This window comes from Lampetra planeri, chromosome 60 (assembly GCF_965212315.1).
Source record: "Lampetra planeri chromosome 60, kcLamPlan1.2.h2, whole genome shotgun sequence".
Classification (NCBI taxonomy): domain Eukaryota; kingdom Metazoa; phylum Chordata; class Hyperoartia; order Petromyzontiformes; family Petromyzontidae; genus Lampetra; species Lampetra planeri.
In genome coordinates, this window is record NC_136166.1 from 2548244 (window position 1) to 2573311 (window position 25068).

A 25068-nucleotide genomic window follows, 5' to 3' on the forward strand; every position below is an offset into this window, starting at 1 on the left:
AGTACAGCAGCGGAGCTGCTGTGGGGCTGCAAGAGCGACAAGAACAGCAGCGGGGCTGCTGATGTGGACTGGAGTGACATCGGAACCAGCACAGAGAGAATAAGAGAGACAGCCGTGTGGGAACGCAGTACGGACCGAATAAAGGACACTGAGCCAGAGATCGTGGTCAAGTCTTTTATTACAGATGTATGCAGAACTATCTTCACACCCTACGTAGCCAACCGCGCTAGTCGGAGGTGTGTATGTTGAGCTTCTTTCGCACTGTCTCGTGGCACGACCCAGAATGCACGAGTCGAATATCACTGGGGATTGGGGGGGCTAAAAAACTAAAAATCTAACCCAAATAATTCTACCCACACACACGGGAGGGTGGGTGGGCGGGAGGGCGGGAGGGCGGGAGGGCGGGCGGGCGGGCTACATTCCACAAGAGCGACTCAGCTCCCGCGCAACTGTTCAAGGCATGAATTCAGAACAAATATACTCAAACTGATGAGTTCAGTGTATCGTAGAACCACGGGCACGCTGCCCGTATTCTCCTGGTCCTAGAATGTAAAAACGCACCCCAAAAGCAGATCTGGTCTCTCGCACACAACAACAACAACCGCCATTCGCCACAAAATTGCGGTGACGTCACCACGGTGCTTGTGCCAGGCTAAGTGCAATTTAAGACCACTGGCAGGAGGTCACGGGGCAGACCCAGGTGCCATGGGTTGACCGACTCACACAGACACGCACCCACAACAACGCAACACGCTCGCAAGCAACGCCGTGTGGCCTTAAGAAGCAGTAACAAACAATATATGATGGCAAACTTTTCGGGTAAAAGGCCCCTCCATCGGAGCACAGAAAAACTCAAGAGTTTGTGCACCGCTGCACCACCACTACCACCACCACGTGTTCAGCGACGCCGTCACGATATTCGCTCTCACGTTTTCGTTGTTGTTGTTGTATTAAAACAGAGGTGGCAGAAGAGCACACCGCCTCAAACCCCGTGCAGTAGGACGACCGCAGTGGCTCGCATGTCCACGGCACTTCGCTTGGGAGAGCGAGAGGCGTGATTGGAGAGCCCGAACCACCGCCCCCCCCCCGCCACTGAGGATGCGTCTGCCATGTGAATGCGAACGCATGATGTTGTAACAGTTCAACGCGTTAGTAGTAGTAGCACGGCTTTCGCGACCAATAATATCCACTGGAGGTTTTTCCAATCTCGATTTGAAGCTTTCGTGACTGCAGGAATCCATACTCATTGGCTCTTTCGGTAAAGTCACGTAGGCAGAAAATAAAATCAATCACGACGTTTCGGGCGCAACACAAGCGTCCGCCATCAGGTGGGAAAGCATGGTCTGCTGCTGAAACAGTCTGCCTCAGCTTAAAACAGTCTGCCTCAGCTTAAAACAGTCTGCCCCAGCTTAAAACAGTCTGCCTCACCAGCAGGCCACGCTTTCACACCTGATGACGGACACTTGTGTTGCGCCCGAAACGTCGTGATTGATTTTATTCTATACCCACGTGACTTTACCGAAAGAACCAAAGAGTATGGAGGTTTTTGTTGTTTGTTGGGGTTAGATCGCGTAAATATAAATTCCAGCCAATTATCAAGAATGCGTCAAGCAAACAAAACGTGGCATTTCGTTACGAGTCCAGCCACACGCACACCGCCTGTGTGTTGGAGGGTAAACCCACCACATTTTACCGATGAAGCGAATTATAATGACTGGCGAAACGTCACGGTAGTCGAACTGTAAACGTTGTGAGTTTACTCTCCAAAACACCGGTGTGCTGAACTCGTAACTAATCAGGCACATTTTATTTACGTGACAAAAAAGAAAAACCTCACTAATTGGCTGCGTCAGGTGGTCGCGGGTTTAACGACACATTTATATTCACACAATCCAACCCAAAAAAAGCCTCTCATGGATAATTTTAGCCGTGAAAGAGCCTACGTGTTAAACCCACAGCAAGTTGACCCATCGCCATCTTTTCCCATCTGTACGTTGCCCCCTAGCACGTGTGCGAGGGTTTTCTCCGGGCGCTCCGGTTTTTTCTCCCACACGTACAATAATAATAATAAACAAACCCCTCTACTGTGGATGTTGTAACGCTCAATGGAGAGAGGATGCGCGCTTCCCTCCCTCCGCGTCTCTTTGTGCGAAGAGACAGCAGCGGTGTCGTGGCGATTGTAGAGGACAAGCTTCACTAGCAGGCTTTGCCCGGGACGTGGATTCTTGTCTTGGATTAATACGCGGAGGGTGGGGGGCGGGGATGCGTGACGTCAGCAGGCACACTGCATGACGTCAGCAGGCACACTGCGTGACGTCATCAGGCACACTGCGTGACGTCATCAGGCACACTGCGTGACGTCAGCAGGCACACTGCGTGACGTCAGCAGGCACACTGCGTGACGTCAGCAGGCACACTGCGTGACGTCAGCAGGCACACTGCGTGACGTCAGCAGGCACACTGCGTGACGTCAGCAGGCACACTGCGTGACGCTGCCGGCACGCGGGTGACATCACTTGCCGTGCAAAATATATACATTATTGCGCCCCCCTCCCTCCCCAAAATACAAATGTCTATATTTATACTTTTTCCATTGTGTACAGTCTGGAAACTACCCACACGCCAAATTTCAAGTTTGTTGCATGTCGGGAAGTAGCTAAACATTTCGAACAGACACACACATTCACACATTTCCCTTTTATATATATAGATGTACGCGACACGGTGGGTTGGTGGGAGCAGCGGCGGCGGTTACTGCGGTTAGCGCGCCGGGCTGCGGAACTTGGCACAATCCGAGTTTTCAATTCCTGGCCGTGGCTATTGGCAGTGGCAGGTGATAGACCCGAATCAGTCCGGAGTAAGCTCAGCAGAGTCCAAGCTTGGATAACGCTCGGATGGGTGGACACCGTGCATGCCAGGTTGTCATCAGCTGCAGCGTGGTCAGCGGAGCTAAAGCCATTCTTGCACGACACTTCTACGCTCCCTCGCCGATGCTCCCACGCCTTTGCCAAGCCGGCACTAGCCAGCGCGTTGAAGTACGGTCAGAGGACCCCCCCCCCCCGTGATCCACACAGCGTCGCTATCCACACAGTGTGGGGAGGCCTTAATCCAGCAGTGGATTGACAAAAGCGCCGGACGTGTACACGCTCAGTGTATTTGGACTGCACGATCTGTTAATGGCCGTGATGATGATGATATGAACGATGCTGCTGATGATGATAAATAGACGAGATATAAGTAAAGAGACCAGTATCATGAGAGCCGTGATAGTGATCGCGGCAGTAGTGATGATCATCATGTTGGGGGTGCCACAGTGCCGAGATGTTAATTCCCTCGCCTAGCATACAGGAGGTCGCGGGTTCGATCCAACGCGTCTCTCTCCCTGTGGCCGCGTGGATTTTTCTCCGTTTTTTTCCCTCCAAGTTTAGGATCAACGTCACGCGAACCACTGCTCAGCGGTTGACAGGTTTGGTATGTTATGCCATCTAACCCAACAACAACAACAAAGAGAAACCTCGGTTGCGAGTGCTGCTGCGTCTCGGGCGCTTTTCTTGCGAGTGGCGGATTTTTTTGTCGCGCCGCTGGCGACTCCTCGCTGGAATGCCGGCCCTGGTTCCACGCCGGCACGGGGCGCGTGCGCCCAGAGTACCGAAGTCGCCAACCGTTGCCGAAGAGAGCAGAAGCAGCCAAATGTTCGTGACGTTCCCGCGAAGAATCGTCACGAACATTCGGTGCGTCGGTTCGATGGCGATAACAAAAAGGTAACAACGGAGTCGTTAGGAAAGGATGCCCCAGAAGGCCGCTGACATTTGGCGCGTGAGTGGGGAGGAGCGGCGGGCTCCGTGGTTAGCGACCCGCCCGCGACGGACGTGGCCCCCTCCCAAGACCGACGCGTCGGCGGCAAGCCACGTCTGCAAGCGTTCCCGAGGCCTCACCGGGCACGCACCGATCGGCGTGGTGAAGTATGGTCACACAGACCCCCTCCCCCGCCCGCCCACCCCACGTGCCGAAACGGGGTACAGAGACGCCTTCATCCACCAGTGGCTTCAAGAACGAGGGCCCAAAAACGTCGCCTATTGTGTCGCTTTTTTCCTTCTTTTAAGGCCACACGGTATTGCTTGCGAGCGTGTTGAGTTGTTGTAGGTGTGTCTGTGTGTGTGTCAGTCGTGGGGAGCGGTAGTGTAGCCGGTAGCGCACTGCGCTACGAACCCGGCGATCCGAGTTCGATTCCTGCTCAAGGCCAACACCAGTGACGATTTCTGAACCTGTTCTGGGCCTCCCCTAGGTCGACTCAGCCTCAAATTAGTACCTGGTGCGGTGTGTAAACGTCGCTACCGGGCGTGGCGCTGGCCACTCACCCCCTCGTGCACCGTGCCAACCTTCAGAGGTGCAGCTCGCTAACAGCACTTGCCCCAACAGTCTGTTCAGGTTATACGGGGGGAACCTTTGCCTTGTGTGTCAGTCAACCCATGGCACCTGCTGGGTCCGTCCCGTGACCTCGCGCCAGCGGGTGCCCGACACTTCACGTGGCCTTAAAGTGCGCACAGCCTAGCGCAGGCGTCGTGGTGACGTCGCCGCCGCTTCGTGGCGAATGGCTGCTGCTGCTGCTGCTGTGGTCGCTGTTGTTGCGTGCGCGAGCCCATGTGTGTGTGCGACGACGCCCGGGCGCTGGCTTTTTGGGCTGCGTTTGGTTGTCGTTGCTCTCCCTCCCGGAGCGTCTCGCGACCAGGAGAATGCGGGTGGCGTGCCCGCGGCTCCACGGCGCACCCAACCTTGGCGGCCCCACATTGGGAGAGCTCCACTCTGTCACGTCGGAGGGCCCCCCCCCCTCCCCCCGTTTACCTTCGAGAGGTTCACGCGGGACTTCATAAACCGTGGCGAGCCACCGGAACGGCACAGCGGGGCCAGTGTGTGGAGCCGGCGGCGGCCGCTTGCGGGCCTCCAGACCGCACCCCCTCCCCCAACCCGCCGAACCTCGCACCCCGCGCCACGGTGGCACGTCGAGTAAATTCACGACAGGGGCACCATGAATCGAGGCACTATTTTACAGGCGGGGGGTGGGGGGCAGGCGGGGGTTGGGGGGGAGGTGGGGGGTGGGGGGGGGGCAGGGGGTTGGGGGAGGCGGGTGGTGGGGGGGGGTTGCGCCCCAGGAATTTCGCACCTCGGGCCGCCCCCTCTCGGGGGCCGCGACCAAACGGACGCGGAAGGGAGCCGCCCTCTTGCACCGGGACGCGATGATTGCACGCCCCGATTGCGCTTCGATTGCACCTCGATTGCGCCTCGATTGCACCACGATTGCATCACAATTGCGCCTCGATTGCACCATGATCATGCCCCGATTGCTCCACGATTGCACCATGATTGCGCCCCGATTGCACCTCGATTGCATCACAATTGCGCCTCGATTGCACCATGATCATGCTCCGATTGCACCTCGATTGCATCACAATTGCGCCCCGATTGCACCACGATTGCACCACGACCGTGCTCCGATTGCGCCCAAATTGTGCCCAGATTGCGCCGTTGTTCCACTCATTATGGAGACGCTGTTATTCCCCCGGGCTTCGCGTCGCTATTTCAGGAAATGTGCCCACTCAAGGTGAAATCGCAATAACGTCTCTCACCCACCTCCAGATTGCGGCCCCCTTCTCACTCGGGAAGTCACACGGTCCGCCGCCGTCGGTCAATCGTCCGGCCAGGGATTAAACATCACGGCCAACGGAGGCGGTTGCTCAAGTCGCAGGCGAATGGCTAAAGCCCGGCAAATTTGTGGGGCACGTCAAAACACCGCGTGGTCGTAAATAATGAACTTACGACGACGGACAAAGATCCCCCACCCCCGTGTAGCGTGTTCCAGACTGTGGGGGCAAGTGCTGTTAGCGAGTAGCAGCACCCATGAAGGTGCGGAACTGTGGCGCACGAGGGGGTGGGTGGCCAGCACCACGCCCGGCCGCCTTTGTCTCCCCCATTGGCAATGTTTACCACACGCCCCACCAGGTACTCGTTTGAGGCTGAGTCGACCTCAGAGAGGCCCACGACCGGTTCACAGTCGTCACTTGGTGTTGGCCGTGAGCGGGAATCGAACTCGGGTCGCCGGGTTCGTAGCGCAGGGCAGCGCTAACCGTTACTACACCGCCGCTCGCCGTGAATATAACACAATCGCACATTCCGCATGCAGTAGAAATGAGACAAAATCATGAACGGAATTCCGTAGCGCATATCGCGAGCCTGAAATCGCGACAAGCTGTGACCAAGTGGTTCGCGTTGGGCTAGTGGTAAAGTCTCACGACTTGGTGACTTCAAGTCCTTCCGGTCACCTACAAAAGAGATTCCATTTTGCGTACGTGACACAAACGGAGAGATGCAAGCGTGGAACGAAGTTGAGTGATGGGGAGAGGAGCGCGTGGATTCGAGGTTGTACAGAAAATCAGAGGCATACGGACTCCACAGGATGGTAAGTGGCATCCGGGCAGCACACGAAAACTAAACTAAAAACTAAACCATAATTTAATACGTAAGGCTTTCGCGACCAATATTATTCATAATGAAGTGTTTTTGGGATCAGATCGCGTTATTTATAAATGTGTCGTAACCCTCCACCACCCGACACGGCCAATCAGTAAAAAAGTGTCACGGTGATAAAAGACAAATAGTTCACTACTTTAGCCCACCGGTGTGTTGAAGAGTGAATCCACAGCATTGCCCGATGATGCTGGATGTAATCACCAGCGAAACGTCACAGTACTCAAAAACTGTAAATGTTGTGGTTTCACTCTTCAACACACCGGTGGGCTAATGTAGTGAACTATTTTGTCTTTTGCCAACGTGACACTTTTTTTTACTGATTGGCCGTGTCGGGTGGTGGAGGGTTACAACACATTTACAAATAACGTGATCAAACCCAAAAACCTTTATTATAAGCCATGGTTATATTTCACCAGGTAAGGAGGCTGAGCTGCGATGTAGCTGTTTGTCAGAAACGACCTGGCTACCACAAATATGGCTCAACAAAGTGGGCTAATCATCATCACGTGGAAATTCATGTCAGCCAAATACTCTGAATGTCGATTCTAAATGTGGAGGGAAAATCCAGAAAACGCGGAGAAAAATCCACGCGACCGCAAGGGCAAGAGAGAGATACACAAACTACAAAAAATACAGCAGCAGGCATCGTCAGGGTCGGGATCAAACCCCTTGACCTACTCTATACCAGGCGAAGTAGTTACCATCTCCTAGCCACCGTGATGATGACCATGAGAGAGAGAGACACGCAGACTCGAAATATACAGCAGGCAGGCGTCAGGGTCAGGATCAGGATCGAACCCACGACCTCCTGTATACCAGGCGAGGTAATTAACATCACCCCACCGCTGGAAGGAGTTCCACAGAGCGAGGAGAACAGCGAGGGTGGCAGACAGAAGAGGGACCGGGCCGTCTCGTTGGGCGACGGTTCCAGGCGGTTTGTTGCGCCGCTGAGCGCGGCAGAGAGACAGAGACACGTCGACAACGCGGAGCGGTCTTCGTGCAGCGGTGCGTCGATACGTGGCCGGCGATGCGTCCATATGTGGCCGGCGGTGACGATATCGACTGATGAAAAAAGGCCAAGGGAGCCCCCCCGCGCCCGCCCACCCACCCGCCGGCCGGCGCGCTTCAGAAATGGCAACATGGATCGCTTAAACAAAATAAACAAACCCAGAACCCCTCTCTGCGTCGTCGCGAATGCCGGTTGTCAACGGATTTTTGGCCGAATTTTATGAATTTCGTTCTCTCGCTTGCTTTTCAATGGCTACCAGACGGCTCCCAGAAAACGCATCAGTCATCCGCGCGCTCGAGGCGCTCGGAATTTGGCACGGGAACGTCAAAGGCCCCCGTTCGCGCGTGCCCACCAAATATTTTATTTTCTTCTCCCGAGAGGCTGCCTGGCGCGCGCTCGGCAGAGCACCTGGCTGGGGCACGTGGGGCGGGCGGCGGGAATCGACGACGCCACGGGGGTCTCGACGAGCAGCACCCTCCTGCCGGAGCGGCCCCTTGCGCAGAAACTCGGCGGGGCGGACGACCGAATCGCTCGCAGTGCGCGTCAGACGGCTCCGCAAAAACCCGTCGCAGCGAGCGCTTTGCGGTCACCGCGGGGGGGGAGGGGGTGATGGGGGTGAGGAACGCACTCGGCCGTGACGCGTCCCCACCCAGGGATCTTTGCGGCGACGGATTTCCCATCGCGTGCACGCGGTCGGTCGTTACTCGTCCCTAAACGACGCCGATCAGCTTGCTCGGTGAGCAACCGCTCGCTCAGATGTGGACAAAAGTCGAACAAAACTATCTTTTATATTTCACCAGGTAAGGCCCACCGATCTGTGCATCTTTTCTCCAGAAGGGCCATGGCCACAAAATTATAGCGTGACGTGTTAAACTCAACAGCAGCGGCGTATCGTCGCCACGTGGAAATTGATGACAGACAAATATTCGAATGGACACGTTGGTAAATGTGGAGGGAAAAAACTGGAGGACCCGGAGAAAAATCCACACGACCATGGGGAGAGAGAGAGACACGCAAACTCCAAATATACAGCAGCAGGTATCGTCAGGGTTGGAATCGAACCCACGACCTCCTCCATACCAGGCGAGGTAGTTAACATCTCCTAGCCACTGTGATGATGATGGGAGAGAGAGAGACACGCAAACTCCAAATATACAGCAGCAGGCATCGTCAGGGTTGGAATCGAACCCACGACCTCCTGCATACCAGGCGAAGAAATTTCTACTTAAAACTTTTGTGACTGCAGGAATTCATATTCTATGGTTCTTTTGGTAAAGTCACGTAGATAGAAATATAATAACAATAAAATAATACAAATAAAGTGAATAAAAATAATACAAATATCACGACGTTTCCATCGCAACACAAGCGGTCGTCATCAGGAACTGGGAGGTTAGCCTCTGAGGGCAAGCTGCTTATAAAGGTTTAGAGATGGGCGGGGCAGCTAATGTTAATGTGGGGGAGGGCTCTGACACGGGCAGTAGGTCTACACCAATCAAAGCATTGCACCTCGCTCCACATACCTACACTGCTGACGGTGGAGGTGGACAAGAAAACACAAATCAAGTCATGACCCAAAGTGGTTGATGACATCTTTCCAATGATTGCCGACTTTAAAACCGTCGTCTCGGTTGAAATTGCGTCTGTGTCTGTATATATGGATGGCTTCGTGAACGAATCTTTGTTGATAGCAAGTCGGCTTGCCAAGTACAATCGTCTTAGAGAAATCAATTTCACGTGAGCCAGCCGCATTTAAGTAATGATCAGCCACGGTCGAAGTACTGGTCCTGCCGTGTTTCAGATCCGCCTTTCAAAGGCGGCAGCGCTGTGACACGGCCACTCCCCAACACGCGACGCGCCCAACTCTCGATGACTCGCTCCAGTTTGCTTGAATAATAAACGGCTGCTCAATAATGTCGGTCTGGAAAGCATAGCGCTGTCAACCCATCACGGTTTACCACGTGTTCTTCTTGTACGGGGAAATTGAGTTTTCAGGTCCATACGGCGTGCGGCCGTTTCAATACGGGATTTGTAGGATGAACGTTGAGATTTAGAAGGGGCACGGGGTGACCGACGAGGTTTGAATTGGTCTGTAATAATGTAGAGGCACTGATAAGGGGTTGACAGGTATGCTATACACTACACTATACACTACTATACACTACACTACATTACTATACACTACACTATACACTACTATACACTACACTATACACCACTATACACTTCACTACATTACTATACACTACACTATACACTACACTATACACTACACTATACACTACACTACATTACTAAACACTACACACTACACTATACCATACCTGGCAAACCATCACGGTTTACCCCGTATTCTTGTACGGGGAAATTGAGTTTTCAGGTCGAGATTTATCAGGGGCACGGGGTGACCAATAAGGTCTGAATTGGTCTGTAGTAATGTAGGGGCACTGATAAGGGGTTGACAGCTGTGGGATCGCCGCTGGGGTGATGGACTCAAACCTAATTTGAATTGACACGCGGGGCGACAACGATCGGAGGTCTGCTTTGTATACTCTCTTATCCTCCAAAGACAAAGATCCCCCATACAGCCTACAGCAGGCTGTTGGGGCAAGTGCTGTTAGTGAGCACCTATTAAGGACAGTGCGGCGCACGAGGGGGTGGGTGGACCAGCACCACACCCGGCCACCTTTGTCTCCCCAATGCAGCAGTTTACGGATGAGTCGACCAAGGAGAGGCCCGGGACAAGCTCAAATATTCGCTGTCACTGTTATTGGTCGTGAGCGGGAATCGAACGCTACGAACCTCTACACTACTGCGCCCCATACAACAAACACAAAGATCCTCCGTGTAGCCTTAACAGACTGTAGGGGCAAGTGCTGTTAGCGAGCACCTATGAAGGCCGGCACGGCACACGAGGGGGTGGGTGGCCAGCACCACGCCTGACCGCCTTTGTCTCCCCAGTGGCGATGTTTACACACCGCACCAGATACTCATTTGAGGCTGAGTTCACCTAGGGGAGACCCAGGATCAGTTCGGATAATCGTCGCTGGTGTTGGCCGCGAGCGGGAATCGAATTATCGTCACCGAGTTCGTAGCGCAGCATGCTGACCACTACACCCACCTCTCCCCACAAAGACAAAAAATCCCCCGTATAGCCTTAACAGACTGTAGGAGCAAGTGCCGTTAGCGAGCACACGCACACACGCACGTAAAGCGACGCACACTCTCACACTCATTCGCTCACCACCCCCCACCCCAACCATCACCCGCCCGCCATCACGCCCAGCGAGCGATTCGCGTCAACCCCCGACGGAGCCGGCCCCATTGGAGTGAGCCACGGCCGAGGAGCCGGGGGGGGACGGCCGCTTACGCACGACCCGTGACGCGCGACACGTGACGCGCGCTGCGCCACTCGCGGGAGCCGCGCGTGACGCGGGGGGGGCCCTCTCCACGTCCCCCGCGGCGTGGCCCAGACGCCGCCTGTTCCTGCCGCCTCCGGCTAAGGTTGCAACGTGCGCCCCAATTATAGCCGCGACCTCCGCCTGACTCCCGCTCACCTCAGAGAGCGGCGGTGGTGGGCCGACCTCACGCGCCCCCCCCGGCGTGCGCGTGTGTGCGGCTGTGCGTCGTGTATTACGGGGAGCGGTAGTGCAGCGGTTAGCGCTACGCCGCGCTACGAACCCGGCAACCCGGGTTCGATTCCCGCTCACGGCCAACATCAGTGACGATTGTCTGAGCCGGTCCTGGGCCTCCCCTAGGTCGACTCAGCCTCAAATGAGTACCTGGTGCAGTGTGTAAACATTGTCACCGGGGAGACAAAGGCGGCCGGGCGTGGTGTTGGCCACCCACCCCCTCGTGTGCCGTGCCGGCCTTCATAGGTGCTCGCTAACAGCACTTGCCCCGACAGTCTGTTAAGGCTACACGGGGGATCTTTGTCGACGGAGTGGAGCTCCATCGGTGGAGAATATCCGCACCGGCTTTGGGCCCCTGCTAGGGAGACAAAGGTGGCCGAGCACGGTGCGAGCTCCACCGCCCCCTCGTAGGCGCTCACCCAGCAGTCTGTACGGCTACGCGGACCCAAGCCATGGACCCACCGTGGCCTGCGCTCCTTCATCCGAGCAGGAGGAGGAGGAGGAACAGCGACACGAACTCTCTCTCTCTCTAGAGACGACGCTGATGAAGCCCTCTCGTCGTGGCCAGCAGCAGCTGCAGCAGCAGCAGCAACTGCAGCAGCAGCAGTAGTAGCAGCAGCAGCAGTAGCAGCAGCAGCAGTAGTAGCAGCAGCAGCAGCAGTAGTAGCAGCAGCAGCAGTAGCAGCAGCAGCAGTAGTAGCAGCAGCAGCAACTGCAGCAGCAGCAGCAGTAGTAGCAGCAGCAGTAGCAGCAGCAGTAGTAGCAGCAGCAGCAGCAGACCCCGACGCTGGCATCAAGCTACTGAAGCTCACTGCCAGAAGCCAGAGAGTCACGGGAACACAGGGGAATCAACTCTTTGGTTCTTTCGGTAAAGTCACGTAGAGTAGAAAATAAAATGAAGAGTCAGGCTGTATTTATTTGTACTGCGAGGAATCCGATGAGCTTCAAAACTCGTTTTCACAGATGTCCAGTTGGGGCCTGGGGTTTGTATTTTCGCAATGTAACCCACAAAAAAACTCTTCATTCTGGATATAGAGGGATTTATTTTTTTGCGCGTGCGTGTGCTTTAGCTGGAAAGCATCTGCCGCACGGAGACGGAGCGATCGAATCGGTTTGGCGTTGCAGGCGCCAGGTCGACCGCGACAGGATCACGAGAGGCGGCGACGCCTCGGGGGAGGCCGTCGCCATCCAGCAGCGGAGAGACCGTCGCGGCCGCTCACGGGGCTGACGAACGAACGGGATGTCCCCCCGTCCTGCGCGTTCCCGCACCGTGTCCGCGTCTACTGGTGACGTTCCGCCCCCCCCCCCGCCCCGCCCGCAGAGTTACATCGCGCCTGCCACATTCCCCGTATTTGGGCATTCGACGTCTCCGCCAGCGGCCACGGCGCTTCTCTCCGCTGCTGGATGGCGGCCTACCCCGAGCCGCCACGCGGATTCAACGGCTCCCGTCTCCCTCCGCGTAGAGGCCACCATTCGCTCTCGCCACGCGGCGCAGTTCCCGCTTATCCCGAGCGCCGTTGTTGTTGCCGCTGCTGGTGTCGTGGTCGTCGCCGCGTCGCACGTTAACACGTGGTGAGGAAAGGTGGCGACTCCGTCGCGAGCGCTGGAGTCGCCTGGTCACCGGCCGGGCGGTGACGCACACTCGGCCCGGTTGCAGGTGCGGTGTTTTTTTCCCGTTTCACAACAACAGCGCCGATGCCGACGCCGCCGCCGCCGCCGGTGTCAGGACACGGAGAAAATACAACAACCTCCCCCCCCACGCCGCCCCCCCTCGCCGCCCCCCCCCCCAAATGCCTCCCCCCACGCATGGCAACAGCAACTCCCTCGCTGCGGTCACCAAGGGGGAATTAACATCGCGCCAAATATGACGCACATTCATCAAGTGGCTGGAAAAATAAATAAACGACATTTGATCTTCGCGCAGGTTTTCGGGTCACGTTGCCGCCGCCGCCGCGTCGTTCGACAACGTTGCCTCCGACGTTTCGCTCCACACGCCGCGACCTTTTGCGGGAACTCGACTTGAATGTTGCGTTCCGTCAGACCGCGGGGCTTTCCCCAACGAATGCCATCACGGAATATTACGCGGCGGCAGCAGCAGCAGTTAATTATTACAGAATAATAAATCTCCACAAAGACTCGGCACTCCTGCGCCGAGTTAGGAGGAGTGCTCCTGCCAATAACACCCAGAAAGCCAATGAGAATTCTGCCGAATAAAAACATCACCACGCCGCTACGTGCACGAAACTCTCCGGCACGTGCCGCGACAGGCACTGCTGCAAGATCCGACGCCGCGCCCGTCCGGTGCCCGTCGAGTAGCATTGGCTTCCAAACGGACGCGTGAATAAGGTCGCCCTCATTACGCACACAAAGCGCTTGCTGCAAATCAACCGCGGTAGTTCGCTGATCTCGTCAAGGAGCATAAACCACCATCACACGACAAAGATCCCCAATATAGCCTGAACAGACTGTAGGGGCAAGTGCTGTTAAGCGAGCACCTGTGAAGGCCGGAACAGCACGAGAGTGGGTGGGTGGCCAGCACCACGCCCAACCGCCTTTGTCTCCCTAGTGGCGAGCACAAACCACCATCACGCGAACTCCCCCCAGACCACAACGCAAGCAGGACGGCTGCTTGCGTTGTGGCCGAAACGTCGTGAGAATTTGTATTATGTTTTATATTTCCCTTCTACGTGACTTTACCGAACGAACCAATAATATGAATCCCTGCAGTCACGAAAGATTTAAATCGAAAAATAAAATCCCCCCAGACCTCCGATTAGCACGGTTGGCTACGTACGGCGCAAAAGAAGTTGAACGTAGTACCGACGACTCCTTTTCAGGCAGCTCCTGCCAAGCTTTGTGCACTAGGGGCGTGGCGAGGTCAACACGCACACATTCCATAAGGCCGACCGCAGCTGATGAGATCCAGAGGGTCGCTGCCAGTCTGCAGAGCAGCAGAGGGTCTCAAGCGACGGGTGACAGACCGGGGCAGAGGAGGTAGCAAAAGGCTTCAGGGACCGGGGGTTGAACCGGGTTCACTCACCTCATCTGGAAGGCCATGTGGCTTGGTCACGGTCGGCAGACTCGGACGTCCGGGTCTGCCGATCTTCCGCCACTGCCTCTTCCCTCCTGCCAACCGGGCAGCGGCGCACAAAGGGGGAAACGAATCAATGACGGATCGACGCTGCTGTGCGTGCACGCGTGTGTGTGTGTCGGACGCCCTACTTCCACCGGACACGGGGAAAACAAATGAAATTGTCCGGTAAATGAACGCGCCGATGTATGTGTGGGCCCCGCGCACACCGCTGCATTGAAAGGACGATCCACACGCGCCGGGCGTGCTGGTTGCATCATCAGGCAATTTCCCAATGATGATGATGATGCCGACGATTGTAACTTACCGTTGAAACGTCGGTACCTGGATCATTGAGCGCGTTTGGATCGCTCCTCCCGCACGGCGGTGGCGGTGCTCAAGCAATCATAATAAATCGGCGCGCGTTCACATCACAACTGTGTTCATGAGGCCGGCGGGCGGTGGAATGGGTACGACAAAACAACAAAGACAAAGATCCCTAATATAGCCTGAACAGACTGTAGGGGCAAGTGCTGTTAGCGAGCACCTATAAAGGCCGGAACGGCACGAGAGTGGATGGGTGGCCAGCACCACGCCCGACCATCTTTGTCTCCCCAGTGGCGATGTTTACACACCACACCAGGTACTCATTTGAGGCTAAATCAACCTAAATGATGCCCAGGACCGGTTCAGATATTTGCCAACGGTGTCGGCCGTGAGCAGGAATCGAACTCGGGTCGCCGGGTTCGTAGCGTAACGTGCTAACCGCTACACTAACGCTCCCCACGACACACACAGACACACACACAGACACACACACAGACACACACACACCACACACACAGTTACACAGACACACACACACAGACACACACACACAGACACACACACACGCACCACACACACACAATCACACAGACACACACACAGACACACACACACAGACACACACACACCGACACACACACACAAGCGCGCACGGCATTGCACTCACGCAGCAAACCGTGACCCCGAAATAATCGATACGTGAATCACGATAACATTGGCGGCCAGGGCCTCCGACGTGTTGCAATCAATGAAGGGTTTCCGCGTCCCCTGGGCGAACCTCGGCCTGAAGTGAGCAACGCCGGTGTGGTGAATCCGTGACTATCATCGGCACTGGACAGCCACCCTTGCGACACGCGCGCGTGCGGCCTCACGTGCCGATTCACTCGCGGGGGAGAGGGCCTCCCCCCCCCCCCCACAGCGGCAAGCGTGCGGGTCGGGGCAAGTTACATTTGAGCATCCTCCGCCCGCGTTGGTCGGCGCGGGTTGGCGAAGGCGGGGAGCATGGACGTCGGAGCGCGGTGCAGTACAGCATCTCGCCACAGTGGGCGAGATGCTAACCACCTCGCGTGGTACACAGGAGGCCGTGGGTTCGATCCCGACCCTGACGCCAGCTGTATATTTGTAGTTTGCGTGTCTCTCTCTCTCCCCGTGGTCGCGTGGATTTTTCTCCGGACCCTCCGGTTTTTCCCTCCACGTTTAGAATCAACGTCGCCACGCGTTCAGAGCATTCGGCTGCTAGAAATGTCCACGTGATGATGATGATCAGCCGCCACCCGTTGAGCTAGAATTTGTGGCCAGGTCCGCTTCTGAAATAAAGCTGCAAAGTTCGGTGGGCCTTGCCTGGCAAAATAACAAAACAGTCTCGATTTGAAGCTTTCATGACTGCAGGAATCCATACTCTTTGGTTCTTTCGGTAAAGTCACGTGGGTAGAAATAAAATAAAATCAAACAAATCACGACGTTTCAAACAGGCCTGATGAGGCCTGATTACGACCGCTTGTGTTGCGATCGAAACGCCGTGATTTGTTTTATTTGATTTCTAACCACGTGACTTTACCAAAGTAAAAAAAATTGTTTCGTTTTAGTTTCTATGCACTGTATCACGTGCCGGTCACTCGCCCATTCAATCGCTACCCAGGGCGAAGGTTAAATGGGGGGCCTGCGTCTTGCATGGCTTGTTGTGTGTATGCACATACATGTGTCTGCACATACACGTGTCTCCACATACACGTGTCTGCACATACGTGTGTCTGTACATACGTGTGTCTGCAATACGTGTGTATGCACATACGTGTGTATGCACATACATGTGCCGGGCATGACACTGGGGATGGGGGAGGTGGGGGGGGAGGGAAGCAGTTGGCGCACTGCGCCACGAACCCGGCGACCCGAGTTCGATTCCCAACATCGGTGACGAAAACTGAACCGGTCCCGGGCCTCTCCCGGTGTTTGACTCGGCCTCATGAACACCCCGGTGCGGTCTCATAAACATCGGCGCTGGGGAGACAAAGGTGGCCGAGCGTGGCGCTGGGCCGCCCACGCTCCTCGTGTGCCACGTCGGCCTGGACAGGTGCTTGCTAACGGCGCTTGTCCCGACAGTCGGGAGGAGAAGGTCTATCAGGTGCATGTTGATCTTCGTGTGTGTTTCTTTTTACCGGGTTTGTAGTCGGAGTCTTCGCTACAGCTCGAGTAGCTGCCCCTCTTCATCCTGGTCTGCGCATCGCAGACAAACGCACGCACACACGCACACACACGCACACACGCACACACGCACACACACACAAGAGGTTGTTAGGGAAAACCAAAGTGCGCAGAAGTGTCCCACAAGTCGCCGCTCGGCGTCACCGGTGACATTGATCATCACGACCGCGCCAGGGCCGGTGCACACAAGTACGCTGCGTGTGTGTGGACAGGGCTGAGTGGGGTGAAGGTCGCGTAGCGGTTAACGCGCTGCACTATGAACCCGGCGACCCCATTTCGACTCCCGCTCACGGCCGACACGGGTGGCGATTATCCGAACCGGTCCTGGGCCTCCGCTAGGTCGACTCAGCCTCAGATGAGTAGTTGGTGCGGTGTGTAAACATCGCCACTGGGGAGACAAAGGCGGCCGGGCGTGGTGCTGGTCACCCACCACCTGGTGTGCCGTGCCGGCCTTCATAGGTGCTGCTCGCTAACAGCACTTGCCCCAGCAGTCTGTTAACACGTTAGAGGGGTTCTTTGCCTCTGTGTATACTGCTGGGCAAAAGCCTCTCCAAGCCGTATCGGTAAAGGGGGTTGTGTGACCATACTTCACTAAGCTGGTCAGTCAGCGCACGCTGGTGTCTGTATGTTGAACTTCGCGGGGCCCGAGAACCGGCAGATATCACTCATAACTGGTCTGGTGTCCAGTTTGTTGTCCTTACCCCCACACCTCCCATCAGCACGGTTGGCTAGAGACGGTGCGAAGGAAGTTGAACGTACATACTACACTACACTATACACTACACTACTATACACTACGCTATATACTACACTATACACTACTATACACTAAAAACTACACTATACACTACTATACACTACACTACACACACTACACTATACACTACACTACTATACACTACGCTATACACTACACTATACACTACAATACACTAAAAACTACACGAAACACTACTACACTACTATACACTACACTATACACTACTATACACTACACTATACACTACCATACACGACACTACTATACATTACACTATACACACTACGCTATAGACTACACTATACACTACACGCACTCCGCTATACACTACTATACACTACACTACAAACGATATACAATACGCTATACACTACACCATACTAAATTGAAAACCCATTTCTTTAGAACTGCTCTTTGTCGTTCGTTTGCTGTCCATCCACATAGGTGCGTGCGTGTGCGCGCGACCGGGGAATCGAATCTCAGTTCATCAGATCCATCGCAGCTTCCCTCACGTTGGCATCAATTGACGTGAGCGGCGTCAGCACAATCGCGCGGGAGTCATGGAAATGTCCTCCGTGGGGATGATGCCCGTGTCTCACGAGAAGCCTTCGGCGTGGCAAGAAGACCGACGGTTGTGGAGGTGCCGCAGGGTGGTTATGGGTGAAGAGTGGTGATGGGTATAGAGTGGTTATGGGTGTAGGGTGGTTATGGGTGTAGAGTGGTTATGGGTGTAGAGTGGTTATGGGTGTAGAGTGGTAATGGGTGTAGAGTGGTGATGGATGTAGAGTGGTGATGGGTGTAGAGTGGTTATGGGTGTAGAGTGGTTATGGGTGTAGAGTGGTGATGGGTGTAGAGTGGTTATGGGTGTAGGGCACAGCGGCCCCTCGGTTAACGGCCACATCGGGTTCACGACTTTTGCGGTGAACGTTTCGCCTCCCAAAGAGCACCCCCACGGTTTCGAGTGACGTTGACGTTTTTATGTAACGGTCACGTGTTTACGTCACATGCGCACGTGGGGTGCACCGATTTCAGCCAATCCGAGCGCTCGTGAGTGGGGGGCTGAGCCGCGCCCCTCGGCCAATCGGTGACGCACATCGCCGAGTGGTTTAGACCTCAACTGGCTTTGTATAATATTCTACGTTTTCTGTCTTTGGGCAGTGGAGAAACACATGCTGACCAGGTGACATTTGTTTTAACTTATTATTTACAACTTATAAGTGAATGGTAGTTGTCGGATTAAAAAAAAACCAAAACGTTAACCGGCGGACTTGCTGTCCCCAGGAAAGCCTCACGACCCAGTCTCTAAATCTCGAGTCAGGAGGATGCTGCCACACTTTGGCAGTAAGGGGGGGCACGTCTCAGCACCACAGGGGATCGTTTGACCAACACCAAGGTCACACGGCTACGGCGGGAAGCTGGAGGCGTGTGACCCCCCCCCACCACGTGCACAGAGAGAACTCCCACACGCAGAGGGCGGCACCCAAGTCTCCACTAATTCCTGCGGAGGGAGCTGGTAGGAACGTTGGGTTGCTCGGTCAATGGCCAAGGTCAACAGCGGCGTGGTGTATTCCGCAAATATGGGCGACTGTGAGGGCGGGCACAAGTCGGCGTGAGTAGTTTAAACGTTGAGTTTTATGGCACCAAGGGGTGACCAGTCCCTCCCCACCCTCCCCACCCAGCCCCTCCCCACCCTCCCCACCCAGCCCCACCCTCCCCACCCAGCCCCTCCCTCCCCACCCAGCCCCTCCCTGCACGACGGACACAATAATCCCCTGTGGGCTGGTGTAACCAGGAGGTTCCTACCCATACTAGTGCACGTTCAGAAACACGCGCGGGGGTTAGATACGAAGTGATGAGATATGAAGGCCTCGTGTACGGTATGCTGACATGAATGGTTATCGCGGTCGGTAACGTTCGACGGTACGGCAAGGAGCGCATTAAACCCCCCGCCTCCCCCAATACCTTGCGCAAATAAATGTGCGAATAAAATAAAAACAACCTGTCAATCAATACTCAGTGGATCTCGTAAAACGGCGAACATCCCATCACAAGCGGCTCAGAAGAAGAACGGGCAGCTTCACAACTCAAGGACGCAATATGCAACGCCATAACTGGAGGTGACCCAGCCGATCATCACCTCTCACCGAGGGGTTGATAAACGAATAACCACTTAGCGGAGAAGTCTACAGCGGTTGTTCCATGGGTGGACTCACCCCCACCACCACGCGGCGTCCACCACTCACATAGGGCTGTGAACGAGGAGTAAACAGCGGAGTCTGCGTGTCGCTCTCTCTCTCATCATCCTGACCCTGACACCTGCTGAGTATTTGGATTTTGCAGCATCTCTCATCATCATGACGGTGGCTAGGAGATGTTAACTACTTAGCCCGGTATACAGCAAGTCGATGGTTTGATCCCACCCCTGACGCCTGCTGTATATTTGGATTTTGCAGTATCTCTCATCATCATCACGGATGTTAACTATCTCCCCTCGTATACAGGAGGACGTGGGTTCAATCCCGACTCTTGAAGCCTGTCAGGGTCTCTCTCTCCCGTGGTCGTGTGCATTTTTCTCCGGATCATCCGGTTTTCCCCTCCATATTTACAAACGTGCGATTCGAATATTTGCCTTCTGTGTGTGTCCACGTGATAAGGCACTTCGTTGAGCTGTCATTTTTGACAGCCAGGTCGCTTTAATTAAAAAAAGAACTACATCGCTCAGTGGGCCTTAACTGGTAAAGTAAAAATAAAATACTGTTTGGTTGATAATTGTTTTTTTACCCTTTTATCTGGCAACAAAACTAACATCTTTTTTTACAAGGAGTCATGTTTGCATTGACCACAATACTTGCAGTCGGAATGCAAAAAAAACACAACTCTGATAATGTATGCACTGTCCTTGAAATTGATTGGTCAACACCCGAGACAGCTTACCTTAGAGTCTAGTCTCACATGGTGTTGGACCAGATGACGCCAAAAGGCGCACAACTCAAAGACAGGTTCTTTCGGTAAAGTCACGTAGAGTATAAAATAATAATAAATCACGACGTTTCGGGCGCAACACAAGCGTCCATCATCAGGTGGGAGAGCACGATGATAGACGCTTGTGTTGTGCCCGAAACGTCGTGATTTATTTAATTTCCTACCCACGTGACTTTACCGAAAGAACCAAAGATCCCTGCAGTCACGAAAGCTTCAAATCGAGATTAGAAATAAAAAATAGTTTCAGTTCCATACGGTTTCAGCTGATCTCCGAGATACAAACGAGCTACTTAAACCCTTTAGAGGGGCCTTAAAGGCCAAGCCAATCACTTTAAATTCGATCCTGTATTTTGCTGGAAGCTAATGCTGCCCATGCAGTCTGGAATTGCCTCCCTTTGCCTCTGCACTGCCGTTGTAATCCCCTCATTCAAGTCCACAGGCTCTTCACTTTCCAATCCTCCTCTGCCGATGACCGAATGTCAAGTCACCACCGCCACCACCTTGCTGACGGGATTAGCAAGGACACAATGAGATGCTCCTCCCTCCATCAGCTCCGCCCACTGACCAGGTAGCCCCTCCCACTGACCAGGTAGCCCCGCCCACTAACCAGGTAGACCCGCCCACTAACCAGGTAGACCCGCCCACTGACCAGGTAGACCCGCCCACTGACCAGGTAGCTCCGCCCACTGACCAGGTAGCTCCGCCCACTGACCAGGGAGCCCCTCCTACTAATCAAGTAGACCCGCCCACTGACCAGGTAGCCCCGCCCACTGACCAGGTAGCCCCGCCCACTGACCAGGTAGCCCCGCCCATTGACCAGGTAGCCCCGCCCACTGACCAGGTAGCCCCGCCCTCTACGCCGCATTGGCTGGACATCTTTGCTAAGAAGAGCTGCAGAGCTCATCAGATTCCTCCTCCTGCAGTCTAAATAAAGATTCTGATGGGGCCCGAAAATTACGAAAAATAATTGGAATGTCCCAACCAAGCCGAGGCGTTTGGCATCCCACCGGGATTCTTGCACCCAGCGTTGAAACGCGGTGGTTCTTTCTGGAAGGCTTTGCCGTTTTTCCTGGATTTTTCTTTTGCGTGTAGTCACTTTAAGATGTTTCTTGTTCACGTTTTTGTTTTGTTGCGGTTGCTCCCGCGTCAAGAGCCGCATGGCTCACAGGGTTATTACCTCACACATTAAACTGAAAAAACTGAAAAGAACTGAAAGACGAGAGAGCAAACGGATCGACAAATAAAATCCCTCCGACAAGTGCCGCCGAGAGCGCCAGCCCCTTCGACTGGACAGCTACCCCCCCCCCCCCCCTTGAGGTGCCATCGACGCCAGACGCCCCACAAACCAAAACTGCCGGCCACGGCGTCGTTGAATCTTGAGTGGCCACTTCTTACGCAACGCGAAACATCCACAACGCTCACGGCCGCTCCACGCAATGGCAGATCGAGTCTTCACGGAGCGTTGTTTTTGTTTGACTTTGCCGGTCACTGGAAGTGGCCCCCCGCCTCATGCGATCTCAGAATCTGACAAAGATCCCCCGTGTAGCCTCAACATACCGTTTGGTGCAAGTGATGTTAGCGAGCACCTCTGGAGGACGGAATGGCACACAATGTGTGACCAGCACCACGCCCGACCGCCTTTGTCTTTCTAGTGGTGATTTTTACACCACGCACCATGTACTCATTTGAGGCTCAGTGTACCTAGGGGAGGCCCAGAACCGGTTCGGATAACCGTCACTGGTGCTGGCCGTGAGCGGGAATCGAACTCAGATCGCCGGGTTCGTAGCGCGGCGCGCTGCACACACGCGCACAGATTGCCACAAGACTCGTGGGGGTGACATGGTGTGCAGCAGAGGGCTTGTACAGCACAAATCCATTGTGGTACGGTACTTCTATGCTCCCGGGCCTACGCTCCGTGCATTCGGCAAGCTGGCGCGGTGAGAGGGCTCTCATCCAGCAGTGGATTGAGCAATCGCCGTACACGTGAAAGTTTTTATTGTGACGACACGCTTTGTATTAACTTACTCTGTCTCTCTTGTTGTCGTATCCTCAAATCTTGTAACTACATTTTAACCCACTTCCCAATGTGGCATCGACTGCAAACTTGATATACTTATGTCATACTGATGACAATACTATATTCTATCATTAAAAATAAAAATTTAATATTTGTAAACATCATTTTTTTATATGTTATGTTTCGGCTTGGGTCTAATTGTCCACGGTCAACTGACGTTGGCTGTAATTGCCCACGGTCCCTTACGTTGTGGCAAACTTTGGGGCCACTTCCTGGAGTCGTGGAGTTCTGCCATTACTAGTACGGTACATTTCATTAAAGCGCGTTTAAAAAAAAAGTTGTTTTTAACTATTAATTATTGTCTTTGTGCTGACGGGCACAGCATGGGATGAAAAGGGCAGTTCCCCCCACCCACCCACGGTTCTAACATCTGATATTTGTTTAACAAGCATGACCCCCTCCCTGCTGATGACACCCAGAGGGTCAAAATCCAGCGCAGGCTGTCGCTTGCTTGAGCCAAATGAACGCTGCGACGAAACATTCGTCCAGGAGGCCCCCATTTGGCCGGCGTACAAGAAGACCGCGTGCCTGTGCGGGGTGGAATACAGTGGACTTGCGTTTCCTCATCCGTTCCATCATTTCTGTCGCCGGCCACGGTGACTCCTCGAGCGAGCAGCTAACTCGGGTCGTGGTGACACGGCGTTGGTACGGTACGATACTGTACGGTACTGTATGTACTACGTCATGCGGTGCTACGTCATGCGATGCTACGTCATGAGGTGTACTACGTCGTGCAATAATATACCGTGTGGCAATCTATGTACTACGTCACACGTACTAGATTGTACGGTAATACATCGTAGAGTACTAAGTCCTGGGGTACAGCGTACGGTACTACAGCGTACGATACTACGTCGTCGTGAAATACGACATCCACAATCACTGTGCCGCGCATCGTTAAAAATATTTGTAGCGCCGCGGTTATCGTTGCTCATTTTTACTTTGACAGATTTACTTCATTGGCGAATTAAGTTGTCTGCGCAATAACATTATTTACTCGTTACACTCGTTACGCATTAAAGAAATGTCCTCAAGTCGAAATGTCCTGAGGAGCAAACGGCGGCGTTGGGACCTTTGTGACCTCTGCGTGAAAGGCGGAGTTCAACTTGAAATGTCTTTTAGAAAGACAAAAAAGAACTGTAAATTATTGTTATTTTCGTAGCGTTTGTCATTTGCCCGACTACATTTAGTAATGTCTGCAAATGGGCAGCATTGTCAGGGTTATAGACGCACGGCATTGTCATGATTAGAAGACTTATGGCAGGTTTCAAGTGACGTAAACTCCACTTAATGATCTTTGCATTCTTTTTCCCCCCAAAAAACTACAAAAGAATGTGAAACGTCACCGCAAATGTACGGGAAACTGATCATCACGATAATCGTCCGTCATGTGGTGACATTTGGTATCACATCGCATACATATACATATATATTTCGGCACCCTAAACTAAGAATAACTTTGACCATTCTTTCGTAAACAAATGCCCCAATTCTACCGCCGAATGTGATGCTGCATCGGCGCCGCGGATCATCTCAGAAGTCCCCCAGAGCGGCGCAGCCCTTTGCGTTGGAGAGCAGCCCACTGAAGCGGACGTCACAGAACTTCCTTTGAGATCCCCCACCACAACCACCCACACATAGAGTACCGCACGACATAGATCCGTACGACGTAGTACCGTACGATACCGTGACGTGCGGTACTATGCCATACGGTACTACAGCCGAAGAGCGGACCCCTCCACGATGGGCGGTCCGTCGTGATGAACACGTCCAAGGCTCGCGCATTGCGGGGCACAGTGCGCTCTGGCCCCAGCGGACGGGGGCTACTACGCAACGCAGCCTTCCTCAAAACCTCCTCCGCCGTTGGTTAATTGCACCCACGGGCGGCGGGGGGTGGGGGGCAACACGCACATGGGCAGGTAAAAAAACAGGTAAACATCGGCGGGATAAGATAATGGGGTAACGATCGCGAGATTCAATAACGCTTGGCTCGGGGAAAGAAAACAAAAAAGCACGGCGGCCTTGACACAAACACACGTGCCGGCTCTCCCACCAAACGCCCCTCGGTTTGGACTTACAGACGGCCGGGAAAAGTAGCAGCAGCAGCAGCAGCAATAATAACAATGCGGTTCGGAAGGTGCGTGATATTTGATGAACATTAATGAAGGTGATTCTTGCTATAGTGGAGGGGTTTGGAGAACCAGGCAGAGGAGGAGGACCGTTTAGTGTATCTTAAACAGGGAGGTGTGGAACTCCTGGGGAAAAACTAAACTTAGCAGGTAAGGGGCCGTCCATAAATGACGTCATGCGATTTTGAACGATTTTTGACCCCCCCCCCTTCGTCACACGGCATCACAAAAAGTCAGACCCCCCCCTCAAATATGACGTCACAAAGCTCTGCCCCCCACCCCCCCAAAAAAAATATAAAACATGCTTCAAATCGCTTTAAACTATTGTCATTGTAGTGCGTATTTAATGTGGCGC

General features: G+C 54.2%; 1 protein-coding gene across 3 annotated transcripts in view; it reads right to left on the reverse strand.

Annotated features, from left to right (window-relative positions):
* LOC144736324 (protein Jade-1-like) overlaps positions 1–25068 on the reverse strand; it is a 91389-nt gene that overhangs the window by 24672 nt on the left and 41649 nt on the right. For all 3 annotated transcript variants that reach the window (XM_078618985.1, XM_078618986.1, XM_078618984.1), the window contains 2 exons: positions 16720–16777; positions 14207–14292 (listed from right to left, as the gene is read on the reverse strand). In XM_078618985.1, the coding sequence (XP_078475111.1) occupies positions 14207–14292; positions 16720–16771 (138 nt within the window). In that variant the 5' untranslated portion in view covers positions 16772–16777. The remainder of the gene's footprint in view (positions 1–14206; positions 14293–16719; positions 16778–25068) is intronic.